The 22416-nt window shown below is 52.2% G+C and overlaps 1 protein-coding gene across 1 annotated transcript; it reads left to right on the top strand.

Annotated features, from left to right (window-relative positions):
• The first annotated feature begins 103 nt into the window (after positions 1–103).
• Positions 104–16885, top strand: SEC61A1 (SEC61 translocon subunit alpha 1). The gene is made up of 12 exons (XM_045494015.1): positions 104–299; positions 560–627; positions 3632–3697; positions 3787–3865; positions 4835–4966; positions 6648–6757; positions 7055–7208; positions 10795–10955; positions 12199–12396; positions 12670–12861; positions 13251–13327; positions 14768–16885. The coding sequence occupies exons 1-12, from the start codon at positions 293–295 to the stop codon at positions 14952–14954; spliced, it is 1431 nt and encodes a 476-aa protein (XP_045349971.1). The 5' UTR covers positions 104–292; the 3' UTR covers positions 14955–16885.
• The last annotated feature ends 5531 nt before the right edge of the window (positions 16886–22416 follow it).

Below are 22416 nucleotides of genomic sequence, written 5' to 3'. Positions count from 1 at the left end.
CGCCGGCGGGTACCCTCTTCCCGGCAGGCCCCGGGAGCCCCGCTGTATGCCGGGAATTGTGGTCTTGGCTGAGGCGGTGCGGCGCCACGGCGCGTGGCAGGAAGCGGAAGCGGCCTGCGACCCGCCCCCGGCCCCGCCCCGCGCCGCGCCGCGCCGCTCGCCGCGGTGCTAGCACTGACGTGTCTCTCGGCGAAGGTGCTGCGCTCCGTAGCGGGCTGGGCCGCGGGCAGTGTCACCTCACTCGGAGTGGAGCGGAGCAGAAGCGGGACCCGGAGCCTGAACAGCCGCCGCCATGGCGAGTGAGTCCCTCGGGGCAGCCGCGGCAAAGCCGGGAAGGATCAGATCGCCCTTCCCCTCACCGGTCCGGGCGAGCGCCCACCCACCGGGCCCTCCCGGGTCCCCTCAGAACGAGACCCGCGTCCCCTGGCCCCCTCGGTGGTCCCCGCGCGCGGTCTGCACCCCTAGTCCCTGCTCCAACTCGTGCTGGGCGGAAGGCTTCCCCAGGGAGCGCAGGAGGTTTTTACGTGCCCTAACTCTGCTTTTGTTTCTCCCATCAAAGTCAAATTTCTGGAAGTCATCAAGCCCTTCTGTGTCATCCTGCCGGAAATTCAGAAGCCGGAGAGGAAGGTAAGTTCCCCGTATCGCCGTCAAAGAAGGTTTCCTGAAACTGGGCGCTTGAAGTTTACAGTACAATTAAAAATGGCTTCAACACGCCAGATGGAAACTCTGTCTCCTGTTCCTTCCTCCTGGAGTGTAGTTGTGTGTACTCCTGAGCTTTGTTGAAAAGTGACCGGGTTGTGTGGGAGTTTGCACCGAAATCAAGTCGTGCTTTATTTGGAGCATCTCTAGGGAACAAAGCCTTCGGTTTGCTCTGTCCCAAAAAGGGATCTCGGCTGTGAATGTATAAGGCCTCAAAAGCCTCAGGATACTCGGACTGGGTTACCCACCCTTCCTTCTTCACCTCCACCAGGAGCACTTTATGGTTGGTGTTTTCCTAGGAGAAGATCTTCGTATGCATGTGCTAAAAGAGGCTAAGAGCGGTCACTTTTCCCCGTATAGATGGGTTTGTATGTAGACTGTCACAGTATTGATGGGGGAAAAAGGCGTTTTAGGAACCCTACTTTTTATGGCAGACACGTTAAAGATAAAATGTAGAGAAGATAAAAATGTAGACCCTTTATCAGAATTTCTGCTCCTGCACAGCGACAGCCCAGGATAGCGAGTGTGGCCACTGTTAGTAAAGCTGTTAAACAATGAGAAAGTTTTATTTAGATTCTTGCGTTGAAAAGAATGAATAGTGCAATGTTTTTGTTTTTAGATTCTTTTCAGACTGTTGCTCATGCATTCACGTGTACATGTGTGTACTTGACAGCAGCGTGGACACTTACTCTTGGAGTCTCCTTTTTTTTTTTTTTTTTTTTTCTTAACTTATAATCATTTTGTGTAAGAGTGCTCCATATGCGTGCTGCCTTCAGGGGGCAGAATGTAAAGGTGTCCCCTCCACCCCACCCTCCTGGCCTAGTAGAAAGGGTATGGCTCTGGAGGCCGACAAGCTTCGGACCTACCCTTCACAAACCTCTTAAAAGCTGCCCATCCTTGGCCTTGTGACTAACTGTGGTAGATGGACTAGTGGAAATACGTGCAAGGAGTAGCAGTGGCTCAGGAAGGATTAACTGTGGAAGATGTGGTTTCTGATGGTGGTTTTAGTGGAAGAATAGAAGTTTTTTTGAGGAGAGGAGAAGGAATTCCAGGCATAAGGAATATATGGTGTGCAAAGACCAGGAAGACGAGCAGGTGGGAGGGTGTTAGCTATAGATCCACATTGCTAGAACATAAAAGATGGTGGGGAGCAGTGGAAGGGCCAGATGATTAGAAACTTGCTCTGGAAGTAGGTAGAGAGGAGAGTGGTCTAGAGGCTCTTGCAATAGAGGGTGTGTGGGGTGGGCTAGGAGACAAGGTTTCAAGAGGCTATTTCAAAGGTCAAGTAGATAGGACTGGGATAAGTGCTTTTGAAATTTTGATGTTGAATTTGGCTGCGTCCAGGAGAGGAGACTTGGTTATTAAGAAATGAGGAGTCGGGCGCCTGGGTGGCTCAGTCAGTTAAGCGGCCAACTTCAGCTCAGGTCATGATCTCGCGGTCTGTGAGTTCGAGCCCCGCGTCAGGCTCTGTGCTGACAGCTCAGAGCCTGGAGCCTGTTTCAGATTCTGTGTCTCCCTCTCTCTGACCCTCCCCCGTTCATGCTCTGTCTCTCTCTGTCTCAAAAAAATAAATAAACGTTAAAAAAAATTTTTTTTTTAAAAATGAGGAGTCTTCTAAAAATTATCTACTCTTTTTTTTTCCTTAAAGAATCATTTCAGTACAAGCATGTTGCATTCCTAGTTAGCCTGAAGGGACGTCGCCTTCTTGGCCTAATTTCTTGGTGCAGTGAGGTGCCAGGTGGGCAAGGGAGCTTTCTCAGGAGGAAGAAGGTTCTGGGAATTCAGCTCAGCTTCATGTGGAGTGTGAGACACTGTATGCCCATCACCTTTGTGCTGCGGCCTCGTTGGGGCCTGCCAAAAGGGGTAGTCCGGGAAGACCGCAGCTTCTGTTCAGACCAGAGAGCCAGACTCTGACTCGGAGCTCGCTTAGGCTTGACTTCTCTTCCCCTCCGGTTGAAAAGTAGGTTTTCAGAACACAATTCTGTTCACTTAACACTGTTGCTCGCAAAGTATTTTCCCTATCAGAATCCTCAGCTCACACAATAGTTACGGTGTTTTTCAAGCCCTTTGAAACCTTTCTTGCAGTATAGGCAGCAAGTACTAGGGAAGGCAGTTGTAGAGGCAGAACACGTGGAAAAGCTACCACTACTTAGTACCAGAGGGACCTTGGGGTGGCGGGTTCTAAACTCTTTAATGATACTTACAAGTTATCTATGAAATGATTCCTAATAGTCACCTGTCCTACCTGTATACCCAAGGAAATGTGAAAAAGTCTTAAATAGGTGCCATTAGTAGGCAGTGAGTAGGTTAGAGGTGTCTTCCCCCCCAGTATTGTTTATTACACTGTTTTACGCTTAATTCATAGCAAATACACTGTTGAACGATCACAAATTGCAAATTAGTCATAGCAAATACACTGTTGAATGATCACAAATTGCAAATTAGTTACCTACAGAATTGCAAGATTTTATCAATTACAAAAGCTTTTCGAATGAGAATTGATTGTTCACTGGTTGTAAGGGCGTGTCTGGTTTCGGAATCCCTTTCTGTGGCAACAGTCTTTGATCTTGGGTCTAATCCTAAAGTGTCAATGCGGTGGTTAAGAGCACGGGTTTTGCACTCAAACTCACTTCAGCTGTGGGATTTGGGACAAATTAGCTTTCCTAAGACTCCGTTTTCTCATACGATAAAGACGATAATGCCATGTGGTAAGAGGATCAAATGAGATAGTACATCTGAAGGTCTCTGTATAAGTGTCTTGTACGTAGAAAGCATGCAGTACACGTGCTTATGTTTTATGTTTGGCACGTAGTTTGGAGTGTTCAGCGCTCACTTGTCTGGTGAACCAAGAAAGGGGTCCGAGTAGAGGTCACTTCTATTAATTTGCTTATGAAAATACCTTCTTGCCTGAATTCATCTTCTTCCATTACAGATTCAGTTTAAGGAGAAAGTGCTGTGGACCGCAATCACCCTCTTTATCTTCTTAGTATGCTGCCAGGTAAGCACAGCTCACGTCCCAGAATTGGAGTGGGGATGAGAGCAGGCTGGGGCTAAGTGTGCTGACTCCTTCTCTCCACTTGTTTCCAGATTCCCCTGTTTGGAATCATGTCTTCAGATTCAGCTGACCCTTTCTATTGGATGAGAGTGATTCTGGCCTCTAACAGAGGTAGGACCCTGGGCACCTGCACTTCCCTGCAGTGTAGACCTGCCTGGCCTCCCTCAGTTAAATGACAGGCTTTGGCTTTATGCGGAATTCAGAGGGCTTCAGAGGGCGTTGGGGAAGAATGTTGGCGTGCTGTGCTGAATAGCCTTAGCAAATGCCAAATTCCGCACCGAGGCCTAATGTCACATTCGGAAATGTATTTGAATGCAACACAAAACCTGTACTAACAAGATTAGTCTAGGTCGTAGAGGATAAAAAAGCATGGAAGAACTAGAATGTGTTTTAAACAGCTGAAATGGCGACATTTGTACCAGTCTTTCTCCTGTTTTGATAACATTCTTTGGAATATGTCATTTATTTCCCTGCAACATTTTTTTCGTATGTATAGGTTACATGTATGTGTCAAAGAAAATACATAACGGTGTTTTGTGTACTTGAACCCATTACCTATGGGGGGAGGATTTTGAACACTTATGTTGATACTGCTTTTGATTAACTCATTTTTTAAATATAGTTCAAATTAAGTTCAAATTCCTTGGAAGTGTAGCTCATTTTAGCATAATGGAAGTAGACGTTTATTCCCATCTAGATACAGTGGTACAGACCTTCTTTCCAAACTCTGGAAATTATTTGAATGTTATCCTGTTTTCATTAACTGATGAAGAGACGAACCTTTCTTATCTCTGTAAAGCCAGAATGAATCTGTTTATGGCGAATTCAAATGCATTCATCTGTTTAAATGCCACGTGACTTCCTAAACAGAATAAGATGTTGCCTGACAGACTGAATGGAACGAATTGAATCACACTTCATCATTGATTTTGGGGGATTATTCTCGAAATTAACTGCCACTAGCAAACTGAAACACATTGTATATGGTGTTCACAGTCGAATTTTGTTCATCCAGTTATTAATAATTGGTTGCTTTTCCAAGCTCATACTGGCTGTGTTTTGCCTCCCCCTTCCTTCAAGGCACATTGATGGAGCTGGGTATCTCTCCCATTGTCACCTCCGGCCTCATCATGCAGCTCTTGGCTGGTGCCAAAATAATTGAAGTCGGTGACACCCCAAAAGACCGAGCTCTCTTCAATGGAGCCCAAAAGTGTAAGTGAGATTTTGAGTAATGTTCAGATGTCTGTAGTTGGGAATTCAAATTTTCTATAAACAGGTTTACAAAAAAAAAAAAAACAGGTATTTTTGTACGAGGTAACCTCCTTGGCCCACCACCTTGTTAGGCTTTGTTAGTGAGAGAGAGCACTTGGATGGGTGGGATGAGGCAGGGGAAAGCAATGTCACAGGCCCCAGACACCATGTGATCAAATGGAAGGAGTGGGGCTTGGAGGTCTCACTCTTCCTTACCACTTACCACTTCGAAGGAGATCCTTCAGAGCTGTTGTAAGAATTCAGTTGAACAGTGTGTGTAAAACCTCTCTCAGTGCCTGGCACACGGTAGTTATTCTACAAGTGTTGTTTTCCTTCTTCTGGGAGTTTGAAAGGATTGAACTTAGGGGAAAAGGATCCTCTCAGTCCAATTATGCTATTTCCTAGCTCTGTGGCCTCGCACAAAGTTAGGTGACAGCTCTGAAGTCTCAGTTTTTTCATCTGTAAAAGTAAGGAGAATATTGGTATTTGCTTTATGGCAAATAACGTTACTAGTAACAGTGAGTGGGCCTCAGAATTAACCACATTCAGCCTCTGAAGTGGAATGTGTTAACTAGGAAACGATGTTTACAGTTTCCTCTGCAGCCATATTTTCTTCCACACCAGCATGTTTTACAGATCTTAAGTTAGGAGATTAAGTGACTGAACAAGAAAGACTAAGCCAATTCAGACATGTCAGTTTCAGACACAAATCAGGATTTAAAAGGATATACATAAATATTTTTCAAAAGTACAAACCAGCTGTTTTCTCTTCAGTCTTAGACAATTTTTTGAAATTTTTCTGTCTTAAGACTTCAGTTTTATTAGGCACTTTTAAAAAAGTCCAGTGGAAACTATATCTGATAGGTACTTTGAAATAAAATTGTATTTTATGTACAAACTAAGCAGAAAAGGGAAATTGAGTCCCAAACCCATTTGGTGTCGTGGAACCAATAAAAACAAATGGATTCCATTGTGCCTAACAATGGAGTGTCATGAGGTACAAGAAACAAACACATCTGCATACAAAAAGAAAAGTGTCTTAGGCCAGAAGACCTTTGTGGCAGACAAAACCGGTAACTAAATTGATGGCACTGTGAAGTTTTTCCTTAAAAAACACATGAACTACAAACTGGGAAGGGGTCACATTATTCCAGAGTTAATATTCAGTGTTTTGGACTCAGACCCAGATGAGCCTGGAGAGGGCCCGGGCATGGACTTCAGTTAAGGAGCTCTCCCAAGCCCCAGCGACCTACCCTGAGTTCGGGTGCTTCACGTCAGCACCATCACCAAATCAGGTGTCTCTGGATGTCATCTCCCCTGATTCCCCGACGCCTTTTTATCAAGAACTAGATTTGTCACGTTTCAACTTTTTCTCCTGCCATCACTGAAAGGAAAGTGAATTTAGGAGAAGCTGAAATTGACGAGCCTGCGTGCTTTTGTTAGAAGGCATTTGAATTACCTTGTGCTTTGGCCATGGGGCCGTTGAGTGTTTCCTGGACCAATCTCCTTGCAGGCAGTATCCATATTCTTCCTCTCCACCTTCGTCTTCCGCTGTGCCTGGCACAGAGTTGGTGCTTAGTAACTGTTCTCTCCTGGACCATGCAATGTCCCACTTTGAACACCATTTTCTTTTCATTTCCAGTATTCGGCATGATCATTACTATCGGCCAGTCCATCGTGTATGTGATGACAGGAATGTACGGAGACCCTTCTGAGATGGGTGCTGGAATCTGCCTGTTAATCACCATCCAGGTAATTGCTACTCTGACATATGCCCCCTTTGGAGTAGTCCCTCACACGCACTTAGACTTCCCACGTGACAAATCTGAGGCATGCCTAAAATAAGCAGGAGAGGAAGCCAGAGCCCCTGTGTTGGCCTTTCTGAGTTCACCAGAGGAAGGCTGTACTCTCCGAGGCCTACTCTGCCTTTAGCATTTATATCAGGGAAGGTCGTTACTGCAGAAGGAGAGAACTATGCCCATGAAGAACAGAAGTGCGTAGTCTGTTTGGGTTTTTAATTTTTTTTTTTTCTTTTTTTAATTTTCACAGCTCTTTGTCGCTGGCTTAATTGTCTTACTTTTGGATGAACTTCTGCAAAAAGGGTACGGCCTGGGCTCTGGGATTTCCCTCTTCATTGCCACTAACATCTGCGAGACCATTGTGTGGAAGGCGTTCAGCCCCACCACTGTGAACACCGGCCGAGGTAAGGGCCCTGGCCTTCTCTGCAGATGGGGTTCAGTAAAAAGTACCAGTGTGCGCAAAGCAGGAAACAGTAGTCCCCCCCCTTCCAAGGAAAAATTTTCGGTTTTAGGTACATCTCTTCTGATTTTTCTCTGTGGATCTGCAGAGTTGTTTTCGTTGGTTTGGTTTGCTTTGGTTTGGTTTAGAGTAACTTCTATCTGTAGAAATTTTTAAACACAGATAAGTTTGTGCTCATAAAGGTATGTAATTTGCCTTTTTCATGTGAGCGTTTCATGGACATTTGCCATGCTGGAATAAATAGCTCTGGCTCATTTTCCTTAGCACAGTATGGACTTCTGTTGCGAGGATAAAGCAACACTTGTCATAACCAGTTTTTTTCTGATGGACACTGAGGTTGTTTCCAGTTCCACTGTTGTTACAGCACATCCACACACATTCATCTTGACGTATTTTGGTAGTTGCTCACAGCGAATACGTTTTTAAAAATGAAATTACTGCACTTGGTCATGCAAAGGGCAGTTCTGTGAGAAAGGTCTGAACTTGGAGCTCACCGGGGTTTAAATCCTGGCTGTTGCTGGTAGTAGTAAGTGGCCATGGGTGCCAAGATTAAGTGAGAAATAACATGAACTCAGTGATATGTGGCTCAAAGTAGGTGCATACCGCATGTAGGTGTTCCACGTTATACCTATAAAGAAGGGAAATCTTGTTACAGGCAGTGTTTTTAACAAAACTTTCTAAACATTTAGGGAAGTATGACTTACTAGAAAAGGAAAATCAAGTTTTTTTCATCACTAAATATGCTGTTCACTCGGAAGAGTCCCATGAGAAGTCAATATTCATGCATATTTGAGTATTTTTCTTTGAACTGACTGCTGGAAACAGTCCCTGGCCTCCAGAGACCACATGGTCTCATTTGTGAGACTGAAAGTAGGTCCCTGGACAAATGAGGGCCACTTGCATCCCATAGATTACAAGGAAAAGAGTGTAACTGGACATAGGAAATGTCAGAAGGGCCTCAGGAGTGGACAGGAGCAGACTTGATTCCTCCCTGGGCACTTCCCGGAATTTTAGGAAATTCAGGGCAGATTAGGAGAAGCTGGAAGGTGGGAAGGAGGTCAGGGTTTTTCAGGAATGGGTGTGAAAAGGCAGGACGGTGAAGGGATAGTAGAAGCCACCAGCCAGGGCTTTCTGGCCACTGTGCCACCCTCTATTCAGGAGCAGGCCATGAGGCACTGAGAGTTGGGGTGTGGAAGGAATGATTCACCCTGGACTGGGGGAGACGGGCAGAGAGCAAAGCCAGGGAGCTAATCAGTCCTTCAGCTTTGATGAGCCAACCTGTCGTAGAAAACATTGAGCAAGGGCACGAGGAGAACAGCGTGTAAGAGGTGGGACAATGGAGGTTCTTTCAAGGGTGACGGAAAATTGTGAAGCAAAGTCAGGTTTGTTTCTGGTTTTAAAATAAAAGTGTCATGCTGTCAGCTGGTAGTTTTGGGACCGAGCTGGAGAGACGATGCAGCCAGGAAGTGTCACTCCACAGCCACGTGTGTGGGCGGTGAGTGTCACCGTGGGAGCCATGGGGTGAAGGGAACAGGAGAGGGGGTTCATGAGGACTGGACCCTGGAGGAGGGCACAGGTCACAGAGGTCACAGGACTGAGAAGGCAGCATGGCGGCACATCTGAAACTCTGTTGGGCACATGGAAATAGGTTACTTACTGTGACCCTCTCAGATCTGGGAGAATAGCCATTCCGTGGGCAAGTGGGGACAGCACAAATGGGATTAGCAGGGACCATGCAGGTACAAAACTGCCTGTGCCCTCGAAGTGACACTTCGCCCTTGGAAACCCGGTCTTGTTCCCAGAGATTCAGCAGGTAACGAATTTTGAGAAACGATTGTATTAAAAATTAGGAGAACTACAGCTTAACCCTGGCATCCCCCTTCACTGAAAAAGTATTGGCCAGGCATCTATTAAGGACCAGGTGCTGTTCTAGGCACTGGGAATATGAAGGGAGCCGAGTACTGTGTAGGTTAGGTGTTGGGACAGGTACCTTGGGGAAAAACAAGGCAGAGGAAAAAGGTGGAAATGCCAGGAAGGTTGTCGCAGGGTTAGTCTGGGTGATCAAGAAGATTCCCCCACCCCACCATGTCCATCCTCCCAACCCTCCTTTGGAACAAAGTCCTTTAGAGGGGAGGGAGCCCCGTGACTGTGGGGGAAGAATGTCCCACGTGGAGGGAACGAGCAGCTACAAAGGCCCTAAGGTGGGAATGTAGCTGGTGTTCCAGGTCAGCTGGCGCAGAATGAACAAGGGGGAGAGGAGTCAGAGTTGAGATCAGAGGTGTGGGGGTGTGGCAGTGTTGACAGAGGGCAGAGGGTGTTCCCCCTTCCTGGGCAGCTGGGGTGTCCTCTGTGAAGTAAGTGCTTGTCCTGGCTCCAGCTTTAAGATCCCTGAACTCTGTGCCCTAGGAAGATGGGCCAGTCACATGACTGAGGACGGCATCATAGGGTGAGGGGAGGAATTCCTGACAGTTGGGAACAAGTGTTGCTTCCATAGAAGCTACATCCAGAAGGTCAGTGGTGATGCCCATTAGATGGTTGACCTAAAGTGTCGTCTCAGAACGGTCCAGGAGAAGCCAGAGGGAGACGCGACGTGTGGCACCAGTCACCACGCGTCAGAAACTTGAGCAAACGCTGTCGCAGCACAGGACCAAGGCGCACCACATGCCACTGTTCCCAGTACCCGCTACCGGTCCTCGGAGACCGTGGCCTGGATGTGGCACTAGCTTTGTGCATGAGTGCCAGACGTCTGTCACAGGATAGTTAGACTGTCCTGGGTCAGCAGTGGTCAGTCACAGTAATGCAATGCTCCCGTTTCTGGCGTTAGCTTTTGTGTGTTCAGTTTATGTAAATTTCCTGAAAACGTATACACCCCTAGGCCTTGCTGCTGCCCCGTGCACCCAGGCCCTCTCACTTGCCCCTGTGCTGCCTGCTCCTCAGTCAGGTGCCCACGCTTGCTCTTTTCCTTCGGTGTCTGGGTAAGCTCAGTCTGCCTGGGGGCCTTGGTTTCTTGGCCCTGTGACCGGGCTGCCTCCTTCCACACCCTCTCAGGGTAAGGTGTGAACTCGGATTCAGATCCGCCATGTGGTAGGTACACGTGTGGTCCTTTCCGCTCAGCCGTCCGTGTAGGGAGCAGAGTCCGAGCCCTGCCTTGTCAGGGCCAGCCTGCTCCTCGTGCTGCCTGGGCATCTCCAGGAGGAGGATCTGACAGCTGGGAGGCCACTCTGCAGTGGAGACCCCTTCAGCGGGAGTTCAGCAGACCCTGCCGTGTGATTTCGTATCGATCATCATGCCAGGCATCTGGTAGCCATTGACTCCTATATGTCAATATAGATCAGTTAAGTCAAAAGGTAGAATGGCCCATTTCTGCAGGTTACAGGATGAGAGAGGTGTGAGAGAACTCTCTCCCTGTGGTTAGAGGAGCAGGCACTGCGAATGGTAGGGCTTACTCTTTTTGGCTACCAAGATCCTTAGAGCCAAATTTAGTTGGTGGTTTGTTTCTTTACCACATGCGTCCTCTCCTTCGCCAACAGGAATGGAATTCGAAGGTGCCATCATCGCACTGTTCCATCTGCTGGCCACACGCACTGACAAGGTCCGAGCCCTTCGAGAGGCCTTCTACCGCCAGAATCTCCCCAACCTCATGAATCTGATCGCCACCATCTTTGTCTTCGCAGTGGTGATCTATTTCCAGGTGCGTCCAGATCTGGCCACGCCGAGTTTTGATGGACTGCATTTAAGTTTCAGAGCGCCTTGGTGTGCGTGTCCCCCATCCACGCCCCGGGGTGGCGCACATCCCATTGCGTCGCACTGAAATGAGATGGCGTTTGAAGGGCACGCATTCCATGTGAGCGGCACAGGTTTTCTCCCACTGAGTCAGAACTTGACTGCGCTAAACACAGTTTAGGCAGAACGCTCCTGAAATCGTGTTCCCTTGAGTCGGGCCTGTCAGCAGACAGAGAAGATCTATCTTTAAGTTCTTAGTTCAGGGGAAATGAGAAGTAACCGAGCTCTAAAACCTCATCTGTTTGTTACCCAAAGGTTGTGTAGTAATTGCAGGCAGTAGCCTCATCTTGGAAAAGGCCTTCCTCTTACCTTCCAAATTATCAGTCTGTGTCACATGCGTCTGCACGAGGGACTTGAACTGCTGTTTCCTGTTCTGGGGTCAGATTAATCTTTTTATTTTTTGATTGGCTGCTTTGTATTCTGGTATTTATTGATAAGGAGGGACAACAGTTGAGGAAGCAGTCGAAAGGGTATTTAAACCAGGCAAATGCTTTTTCTGAGGGCTTAACAGTTCTGGTCCTTCAGCTGAGACTTAGAAGCCTTGTTACTAACAAGTGGACTTATTGGGGGCTTGGCAACTACTTGCCCTCGGAGCGTGAACATTTTATTTGAAATCGTATGTATTCTGAGCCCTGTTCTAGGCACTGGGAGTTTGTGAAAACAATAGAAGAGAAACCCTTTCTCTTCTCAGGGGTTTCAGAGGGAGAGGCTGAATTCCTAGAAGAGCTTAGCTTTTCTGTTTGTGATCAGAAATGTCCTAAAAGGCTGTTGTGGGGAGTGAGGCAGAGGCCGTGGTGGCCACAGAAAGCACAGGCGAGGGAGGCACCCCTGGGACTCAGGCGCACGTCTGTCTGGATTCTGTCTGAATCCTGCAGAGAGGTGAATGTGACGTGCTGGACTTTGGTTTTTGACAAAAGTGGGATTATTTCACTCTGCTGGGGTTTGGTGCGTGTTTACACCAGTGTTTCTAGAAACCTTCTGTTCAGGTGCCCCCAGGTGGGGAGGCGGGTAAGGCAGGGCCACAAGAGCCCCGGAACCCATGCTCCGGGCCGGCTCTCTCGAGGCTGTCCCCGGCTGCGCCATGCCGGGCCGTCCTGGGCAACCGGCTGGATGAGGCTCTGAGGGCCATTTCGCTCTGTTTGGCTCTTCAGGGCTTCCGCGTGGACCTGCCCATCAAGTCGGCCCGGTACCGAGGCCAGTACAACACGTACCCTATCAAGCTCTTCTACACCTCCAACATCCCCATCATCCTGCAGTCCGCCCTGGTGTCCAATCTGTACGTCATCTCCCAGATGCTGTCCGCCCGCTTCAGTGGCAACCTGCTGGTCAGCCTCCTGGGCACTTGGTCTGTAAGTAACAGCTGCTCGAAGCAGTCTGTGGCAGTGCTGTGGCAAGTGGCAGTGTGTGCGTCCGTGTGTCTTGCTCTTGACCAAATATGTCACCCAGAGGTTTTTCCTAATCGTGCCTTTTACAAATTCAGCGCATTAAATTTTCTTGTCCGTGCGTGAACCGCACTGCGGGCACTTGAGCAAAACTGCCTTCCGTCTGCTCGGAACTATTTGTGTCTTGATGCTAAGGTATGACAAGGTGGCACCCATAGGTTTTCCGCGTATTCTTTCCAGGATACTTCTTCCGGGGGTCCCGCACGTGCTTATCCGGTTGGTGGCCTGTGCTATTACCTGTCCCCTCCAGAGTCTTTCGGCTCCGTGCTAGAAGACCCCGTCCATGCCGTGGTGTACATAGTGTTCATGCTCGGCTCGTGTGCATTCTTCTCCAAAACTTGGATTGAGGTCTCGGGCTCCTCCGCCAAAGATGTGAGTAGAAGTTACAGTAGGGTGCTGGACAAGCAGTTAAATGGGGAAGCAGTGGCCGTCACCCCTTAGTGGCATACAGAGTCTCCACTCCTCACCTCTTCCTGAGAGAGCGGTCTGTGAATGCCCGCACACCCCTCATCCTATTGTGGGGCAATTGTGAAGCGTTGATGGCCAGAGATAAAGCCCAAAAGTAAATGAGCACTCGGTTTGGGAAGCTGGAGCCAAACTGTGGGACTTGCCTTTGCAGCAGGTGTCAGGGTTACCCGTGTGAGCACTGAGGGGGGTGGAAACGGAAAGCGGTGAGGGCCGAGTGCCGCCAGGAGACCGCTGCCTTCCCTTCAATTTCAGGTTTAGAGTTTAACGTTGTCTCTTTGGTGGGCGTCACGCAGGTTGCAAAGCAGCTAAAGGAGCAGCAGATGGTGATGAGGGGCCACCGAGAGACTTCCATGGTCCATGAGCTCAATCGGTGAGTGCTGGCCCCAGGTCCCCAGACTCTGTGTTTGTGGTTTCCGTACACAGCATCCTGATCGGGCTTAGGGACTTCGGGTTTATTAACTCTTACCCTTGGGTAACGGGATAGGAAAGACCCCTGCGTCTGTAACGTGAGCTTGCCAGCTGCTGGAGACCGGAAATAGAAAAAGTAAGTGTGTGTAGCCCCTCTCCTCGGAGAAGGAGCCACCAGGGAGCAAGGCAGCGGCACACGGCCCCACCGTCACAGGATGGTGAGCTGGCCACTGGGGCACAGGAACCCCGCTTATGCTCTGAGTGCAGATGAGGGCCAAGGTGGAGGTGAGGCTAACAAGGCCGCACAGGGAAGGGGCAGCACCCCGGGTCCCTTCAGGAAGCTCAGCACTGGAGGCAGACCCACCAGAGGGAGGTGAGGCTGAGAGGCCGCTGTGGGAGTTTGGGTGAGCATGGCGGCACGGGGTCCCGAGTGCCGCAGGGACTTGGGGACGTGGAGGAGAGGCTGGCTGCAGCGCTCGGTAACCAGCTGCAGGAGGAGGGTGTGGGGGTTTGGGGTTGGAGAAAGCTCCAGGCTGGCCCCTAGGGTGCTTACGCATCACCGTGCTGTCCGCACCCCCTCTTCATAGACAGGCGGTTACAGTGTGAGCTGTCTCTGGGGGCTGCACGGGTGTCTCAAGCTTTTCAAGCCATTAGCCTCTGTTGTGAGTTCTTACTTCTCCCAATGCCTCTGGGAAGCAGCCGTGCACAGTACACGAATGAAGGAGGCTGTGTTCCTGGAAAACCGTTCACAGAATGAGGTGGCCGACAAGGTTTGTCCTGTGGCCCGTAGCTTGCTCACCTCACCTAAAGGAAGCAACCACAGGGGAAGCCAGTGCTGCAAGTTTCGGATTGTTTCCAGATCTCTAGCAGGGCAGTTTTAAGAATTCTCTGAGCCCTCTGCATTGATGTCACTGTTCAGTCATAATAGTTTGCAGGCCACGTGGGAAATTTTAAATTTTCTAGCGGCCACCTGAAAAAAGTAAGAATATACCTGAAACTAATAAAATGTCGTATGTAGACTATATCTTAAAAAGAAACTGGTGAAATGAAATTTCATGGTATATTTTATTTAATCCAGTTATGTCCAGAATATCATTTTGTAACTTGCAGTTAACATAAGAAAAAGCATATTGAGATTTTATGTTCTTGTCTTCAAAACCTCACATGAGGCCTTTACCATCTCGATCTGGACTAGTCCCGTTTCACGAGCCATACACGGCACTCACTGGACAGCACAGCCCCAGTCTAGACCAACAAGCCGTGACGTAGGTGAAGGTTCAAGGAGGTAGTGGAGTAGCCTCTAAGGAGTCAGGGTCTTGAATCAGAGGTGGGCATGTCGGATGGCTCGGCCGGGGGACTCTGCATGGTGCCACGTGGCTGACCGGCCCCCCCTGCTCCCCAGGTACATCCCCACCGCCGCAGCCTTCGGCGGGCTGTGCATCGGGGCCCTCTCCGTCCTGGCCGACTTCCTGGGCGCCATCGGGTCTGGAACCGGGATCTTGCTCGCGGTCACGATCATCTACCAGTACTTTGAAATCTTCGTGAAGGAGCAGAGTGAGGTCGGCAGCATGGGGGCCCTTCTGTTCTGAGCCCTGTCTCCCCGGACCAGGGAGAGGGGCCGTGCACGGAATTGTGGGGGAAGGGAACAGCGAGACCTCACCGTGGGGTGCTCATCACAGGGAGTGCTGCTACGGCACCGGGACTTTTGTTTAATAATGGTTTTGAATTTCATATTCTTTCATTCCACTTTGTAAAGTGCTAGAATTTTTCCAGTTTGAAATTTTGCTTTTTATTCTGGCATTGGCAGAAAGAACAGTAGAACTGAGGTTTTATTGAGCTGACTGCCAGAGGTGGGGGTGGTAAGTGACCATCCCCAAGTGTCCATGTAACTTTTGTTGTAACCTTTGCACCTGCTCAGTGCCGTAGGCGGCTGCAGTGGTCTGAGCTGTTCCCCCACCAAGGGAATGTCCTGTTGGTTAGAAGCACAAACCCTGTGGCAGTGTCTACGTCGTGGCCACAGGGCACGAGGCTGAGAGCAAATCATGTTTTCTGGAGGACTCACTAGTGAGTCCCTTTCACAATCAGGGGTGGGAATATCTGGCTTAAAACTGTTTTTCTGGAAGACACAATTGTCTTCCTTTTTTGTAAGTAGTTTTTTAGGACCAAGCTTCTTCCAAAAGAAAGGGATGGATTTTCCAGAAGACGCTCTTGGGCCGTCTGTTAATTTTTCTGCATGTGCCTGTTGGCTCTTCTCATTGACTGTTCTAGTCGGGCTTTGAGGCTGAAAAGCACAGAGTCGGCTTGGCTCCACCATGTCTGTCTGTAGTCGGTTTGTGTCCCCTGATCGAGCAGGGCCAGGAGTCACCAGCTTTTACGGCGTTGTGGCTGACCCAAGCCAGGTGGACGTTGCATAGAGGTCCCTTGGAGTGATGTGTGTCTGTCCAGTCCTTCTGGTTGTCGCCGGACGGGCCTCCCGCTCACCCCTAGGGAGACGCACACAGACGTGGAAAGGCAGCAGCTTGGCTGTCGCAGCACCGCTGCCTTCCAGGCTGAGGACTTCCTATCATGTTTTTAGCACTTTTTTTATTGTGCCTGGGACCAAATGCATGTAAAGTAAGTGACTAGATGCCACCCGTCTCCTGTCGACTTCCATCGGGACCACCCAGCAGAGAGGAGGACTCGGGCCTCAGATCCATGATGAGATCCGGGTCAGAGGGCTTCGGGTTTTTTGGTGTTTGGGTTTTGTTTTGTTTTGTTTTTTTGTAAGTGGCTCCAGTGTGTTTGGAATGAAAAGACTCACAATTATGTCTAAATTAAGTTCTGTTTGCAGTAACAGAGGACCTAGATTTTAGGAATTGGAACCTTTTCTGAGGCCTTTAGGAAGGCTCCTCAGGGGACAGGCTGTGCTTGGCAGCAGGGACAGCAGAGTCGGGCACCGCAACCCTGAGGGGTTCTCACCGGAAGACGCCCCGGTTCTAAAAAGGGAGCACCTGGGGCCCTGCAGAAGGAGACGCCCCACCAGCAGCAGGCACACAGCGGCCTTCGAAGCACAGAGCCATGGTCACGACTCAGCAGAGGTGACAGGGCCGGCGCCCGTCTGAGTCGGAGTCCTAGGAGACCTCACTAGCAGCGCTAACCAGGAAACAAACCGACCGAGGGACAAAAAGCGACTTGCCTAAAGCCACCCAGCAAGCCAGCTGCAGAACCAGGATGGGCCCGGCAGGTCTGTCGACCCCCAGTCCAGGGCATACCACCATATCACACGTGGCCTTGTCAGACCCAGTCCTGAGCAGAGACTCCATGCCTCCCCGCGACGCACAGTCTGCGCGAGCCTGTGAGTGGCAACGCCGGGAGCGCCCGCCTCGTGGGTGGGGCCCCGCGGGGCTCGTGCTCTGTGGTCCATGATCATAGTGGGTGGGGGCCGACCCCAGCTTCCAGGGGACTGTCACTGTGGACGCCGTAATGGCATAACTGAGTTAAGGTGAATAAGTGACAAATAAAGCCAACTTTTTACAAGCCACTTGATCACGTTCTCTTGGTTTACAGTTCCCAGGAAGGCCGGCGAGAGAAGAGCTGGGTGCCCTTCGGGTGTGTGTGAGGCGTGGTTGAGTCCTGGTTTTGCACAGGGTGCCCCAGTCTCCATTAGACGAAAGTCCCTCCCCGGGCAGGCGTAGCCCCTGGGAAACGTGCTTCTCCTGGGGGTGTGTCAGCTGCACGCCCAGGGTTTTGGGTGTGAAGTGCCGGGTCCTCCCAGAAGTGAGGGAGTAGACAGGTGTCACCCCTGTGAATGCAGCCCATCACGCCGTACCCATGCAGCGCCCTCCCGGCCTGTCCAGGCCAAGGGGTACCGTTGCCCTAGGCTGTGACGGCAGACATTGCTATACATCCAGCCACTGATCAGCCGGACCTGTAGCTAAGCCAGGAGGGTCTCCATCCTGTCCTGGACCCCAGCATCACACGGATGGCGGGGGCCGACATGATGACTGCTCCCCTGGGATGGACGTGTGGAAGTCTTCCTGAGGGATTCCACCCTGAGGAGAATAGCGCATGTTCCCAGGGTGATGTGAGAGGAAAACTTCCCACTTGCCTGCCTGGTTTTGAAGCTGACAAGCTTCTCCTGGACGGTGCCTCACCCCGGACCCTCTGCCACCACCACCGGCCTGGTGCTGCCTCAGTGACTCCTGAGTGACCGGTGGGCAGGACCCTTTCTCCTTAGCTGGGCTCCAGCCTCAGTGTTCCAAGGACAACCTTAGACTGTGTCTTGGAAAACCGATTTCTAGGGCACCTGGGTGGCTCAGTCGGTTAAGTGTCCAACTCTCAATCCCAGCTCAGGTCTTAATCTTTGGGTCATGAGTTCAAGCCCCACATGGGGCTTCACGCTGGATGTGGAGCCTACTTTAAAAAAAAAAAAAACAACTTCTGATTTCTGACATGGGCTTGGGCCAGGGCAGGATGTCCCTCTGGGACCCCTGGAGGGACAGGTGTTGGAGCCTGACCCTGCAGAAGCCCCCTGTCAGAGCTGGGCTGAGGCTGCGCACAAGATGGGGTGTGTGGCCAACCTGCCCTGTGCTCCCTCCAGACTGCTGGCTGCCGGAACAGGCTGAGACCCCCGATGAGAGCCAGGCAAGCAGGTAGGGTCCCCGGCTGTGACGTCCAGAAACTCAAGTCAGAGAAGCTCCCGCCCCCAGAGAGGCATTGCATCCTCTCTCGCTGCCTGGGCGATTTGGCTGGGCCTGTGACCAGACTGGCCTCAACCTGGGAGCCGAACAAGAGGAGCCCATGTTGGAGCAGCCATGTATGTGGCTCGGGGTGCCAGGCTCTGCCTCGGCTCACGTGACGCCAGGCGGGACCCTTGTGCCAGGAACTGTCCAGCAGCGCCTCCTTCTAACCGCCTGGTAACACCTTCTCTTCTTTTCCCCGTGGGGCTGGTGCTGTGCTAGCCCCCTTACACGTGATCTCATTCGCTGCCCCTCGACCTGGTCAAGGCCTGGGAGGGAGAGAAACAGTTTTTCCCCATTTGGTGCAGAAACGAGCCCAGGGAAATAGAGTGTGACCCGAAGCCACACAGCCACTCTGTGGCAAAGCCAAGACTGAAAGCCAAGGCGCCGTTCCTGCCCCAAGTCCCTGCTTGGCTGCTGGGCCTGCCCACCTGTGGGTTCCTCTGTGAGGGGCATAGTTGGAACCAGGCATGGGGGGCTTCGGGAAACCTGCTGCGCTCCTGGGAGCTTCCCCCTGCTGGGAACCTGTGTGGACCCTGCCCTTGGCTGGCCCAAGAAGCCCGTGTATAGTGGGGAAGACAGGTGAGCATCCTGTCTCTGCCCCAAGAGGATAGCCATTTCCTAGGGAAGAGCACAGCTTCCCGACATGAGGCCCCAGGGGTGGGCAGGTGACCCCTGTCCAAGGCTCAGCAAAAGCCCTAGTACGAACTATAATATCCACCAGTACCTGGTTCTGGAGAGTCCCAGGAGTGCCCCCTGGTGGCGATGCCCACCTTGCCCCACTGCCCCAAACTTTCTGGGACTTTCCATCACCCTGCTCCAGAACCTTTGGCCGGCACATGTCCACATCGCCCACTCCTTTCCATTTGAAGCACATTATCAAGCCCCCGGGGGTAAATGGGGCAGGGGTTGATTCTGTGCTCAGAAAGCTCACCCCCCCAGTGACAGGTTCTGTAACATCTGCCTAGCTTCTGGGCTCTCCCCAGTTTCCCTCAGTTTTTGTCTGCCTGACAAACTCCTATTCACCCTTCAAAGCCCAGCTCAATGAAGCTAGAAACCTTTGCCCATCAGAATGGGACTGGATAAATTACAGCCCCTCCCTCCCGTGGAACGGAACTAGGAGAAAAGTCTATATATGGTCTTGGAGAAAAGTCTGTATATGGTCTTAGAGGAATCTCCAAGATGTGCCGTTGAGAGAGGAAAAGAACCCCCTAGAAGCAGCAGTAGCATATGTCACTATTTGTATTCTAAAAGTTGGGTCGGGGTGGAGCGTCTGGGTGGCTCCGTTGGCTAAGCGTCTGACTTCGGCTCAGGTCATGTCTCCAGGTTCGACAGTTTGAGCCCCGTAGAGTTTGAGCCTCTGCTGTCAGCCTGGATCCGTTTCCCCCTCTCTGTCTCTCTGCCCCCTCCCACTTATGCTCGCTCACTATCTCTCAAAAATAAATAAACTTTTTTAAAGGTTGGTGGGGGGTTAAAAAACACACTGTGCATCAGGAACAGGTCTAGCAATTTCTCATGAATCTGCACCCAGCTGTTCCACTCCCAGGTATTTACGCAAGAGACATAAAAATCTATGTCTACACAAAGACTTTTATGCAAGAATGTCTGGGGCACCTGGCTGGCCCAGTCAGTAGAGCATGCGACTCTTGATCTCTGGGTTGTTAATTCAAGCACATTAGGTGCAGAGACTACTTAAAAAGAAAACAATCAGGGGCACCTGGGTGGCTCAGTCTGTTCAGCATCTGACCTGGATTTCAGCTCAAGTCATGATCTCACTTTCGTGAGATCAAGCCCTGTGTCGGGCTCCATGCTGGACATGAAACCTGCTTGGGACTCTCCCCTTCTCTCTCCCTCTGCACCACGCCCCCCTCCACCCCCGGTCCTGCTTTCTCACTCTCAAAAAAAATACATATATTTTAAAAAATAAAAAATAAAAAGACTATATACATCACATGCACGTTCTGTACTGCCATTCACTATTTTGTGAGAATATATTTGCTGAACATTGGAAAAGAGAATTAAAGGCAACTCTAACATTTTTTTTTTTTTTTAATGTTCATCACAGCTGATTCATAGTAGCTGAAATGTAAGATTGGGCCAAACAGCCAACGGCAGGTAGATGGACGAGGAAACAGTAGTACACTCATACAGTGGCATCTCCAGGAATCAAAAGAACAGTGATAGCACAGCCTGCACGAATCGCAGAAGCGTGGATCTGTTTGAAGCGGACTCAAACGAGTCACAAGAGAGTGCATCCACGCTTTTAAGTACTACCCCATTTTTAAGTCCGAGAGCAGGCAGAGCTGATCTATGGTGAGAAAAACCAGAACAGCGTTGTTTTTCTCTAGCGTGTTGGAGTCGGTCTGGCCTCAGCCTCAATTGCAGGGAGCCTGCTTGGAGGCTCAGGGTCCGCTCTCATCTCCGACCCTAAGACCAGGTTTGGCCACGCCCCGCGGGCGGGGCGCTGGGAGCAGGGCGGGCACACGGGAGGCAGGCGCTGTGCGCTTCTGACCGCGCGGGGGCGCTGTGGCTTCGCAGTCACGGGCTTCGCGCCGCCGTGGGGAGGCGGTCAAGACCCCCGGGAAGCGACAAGGGAGAGGGACTGGCACTGTCCTCGCAGCCGCTCGCCTCTGGGACACCGCCGCCCACCGGATAGGCCGCAGCCGGGCCCCTCGCCCTTCCCCTCGCCTCGCCCGCGCTGTGCTCAGCCACCCGGGCTTCCCGCCTACTACCCGCCTCTCCCCCATCCCGGCCTGGGGCCGCTGGCCTCCCCTGCGCTCCCGTCGCTTCCTCTGGGAAGCCCTCCAGACGCCTGCCTGAGCACCTGACTTACGGCTCCTTTCTGTCAGTTTGTCAATGGGTGGGTAGGCTGGCGTCTGTCTCCGAGGCTGACCGTCCCAGGCAGCCTGGCTCTTTCCCCAGCAGAGGCCTGGGGACGGGTCACCTCGGTGGGCATCTGTGGATTTTGGCGCTGGCGGTCCGCAGGCTCTTCTCAGTCACCTGGTGTGGCACGGGCGGGGCAGACGGGGTGAACCCAGGACGCCGAGCTGAAGGCGGGTGTCGTGCAGGGGAGCGCGGTGATGCGTGCCCTACAGACGCAGGGCTGGCGAGAGGGCAGGGGCCAGGGAGCTGGCGGGACACCACCCGCGAGCCTTGTGATCTGTCCCCTGGGCCGTGGGGACCTATGAAAGGGTTTTGAGTAGGGGACTGACTGGTTCAGGTCTGGAGTTTCCAAAGATGGCTGGGACAGTGGGGACAGGCCTGCAAAGGCCCAGGAGGCTGGTGGCCCTGGTGGCAGAGGCCTGGAGGAGTCTGGGAGCAGAGGTCACATTAGCTGTCCCCCCTACTCTCGGCCCTCCCCGCGCTGTCAGACCCGCACTCCGCCACCCCCTCGGTGACCCCTGTGCCCCAGTGTGAGAGGGCGGTGTGCTGTGCGCGAGACCCGCCGCAGGTGGCACGGCGGGCTTGGCGGGCCCCTGGGGGCACCCCCGCCGCCGGCGCGTCCCTCCGCTGCGGGGTCCGCGCGCCCGCGCCCTGGCGCCCTCCCCGCCGCTGCCCGCGTCCCCATTAATCACGCGGCGCTGACGGCGCCGATCTGCGCGCGGGCGGCGTGACGGGGACGGTGACGGCGGGTGACGGAGCGGGCAATCGGCGGGCGCCCATCGGCCCATCTTATCGCGCCGGCCCAGCCGCCGCCCGCCGCGCGCCGCCCATTGATCGCGCCGGGCCGGGGCCGGGGGTCAGCGCGGGCCGGGCCGGCCTGACAGCCGCATCCATCGCCGCCCAGACGCGCGCTGATGGCGGCACGGGCGGCGCGGCCCGGCCATTAATCACCGCGCCTGCCGCCGAGTGACGGGGAGGGGCGACAGGGCCAGCCGGGCCGACTGCCAGCCCCCGCGGCCGGCCCACCCCTTCCCCACCACCCGGCCCTGCTGCGCGCTTCTCCCCGCACCCTGGGCTGCCCGGTGACCCTGCCCCGGCCTCCGGCTGGTCCCTAGGGGGCTGCTGGCCGGGGATAAATGGGAGGGGGGAGGGGTGTGGAGTGGGGAGCGCCGAGCAGGTGCGCCCAGGTGGACCCTGCTCTGCTTCTGGGCTACGCGGCCTCCCAGAGACCAAAAGGGAGGGCTGACCTGTCCTGACAGCCGCCGGTGCTTGGCTGGAATCAGGAGGCAGCCATTTCTGCCCTCTGGCTGCTCCAGCCCTGTCTGGGCCTCTGGGGGTGCAGGGCCCAGGGGCCCAGTGAGGGGCAGCACAGGCTTCGGGAAGTTGTGAACACTGAGGAAAAAGCTCCTGCCTTTGCAGGTTTCCAGAGCCCTGAGCAGGGCTTGTCCTT

This window comes from Leopardus geoffroyi, chromosome A2 (genome assembly GCF_018350155.1).
Source record: "Leopardus geoffroyi isolate Oge1 chromosome A2, O.geoffroyi_Oge1_pat1.0, whole genome shotgun sequence".
NCBI classification, from domain to species: Eukaryota; Metazoa; Chordata; class Mammalia; order Carnivora; family Felidae; genus Leopardus; species Leopardus geoffroyi.
Note: the sequence above shows the minus strand (reverse complement) of the source record. Positions and strands in the feature narration are given on the sequence as shown.

Coding starts and splice junctions, on each gene's coding strand:
- SEC61A1 (XM_045494015.1), top strand. Junction 3,698..3,786: donor TCTTCTTAGTATGCTGCCAG/GTAAGCACAGCT, acceptor ACTTGTTTCCAG/ATTCCCCTGTTTGGAATCAT. Junction 10,956..12,198: donor CAGTGGTGATCTATTTCCAG/GTGCGTCCAGAT, acceptor TTGGCTCTTCAG/GGCTTCCGCGTGGACCTGCC.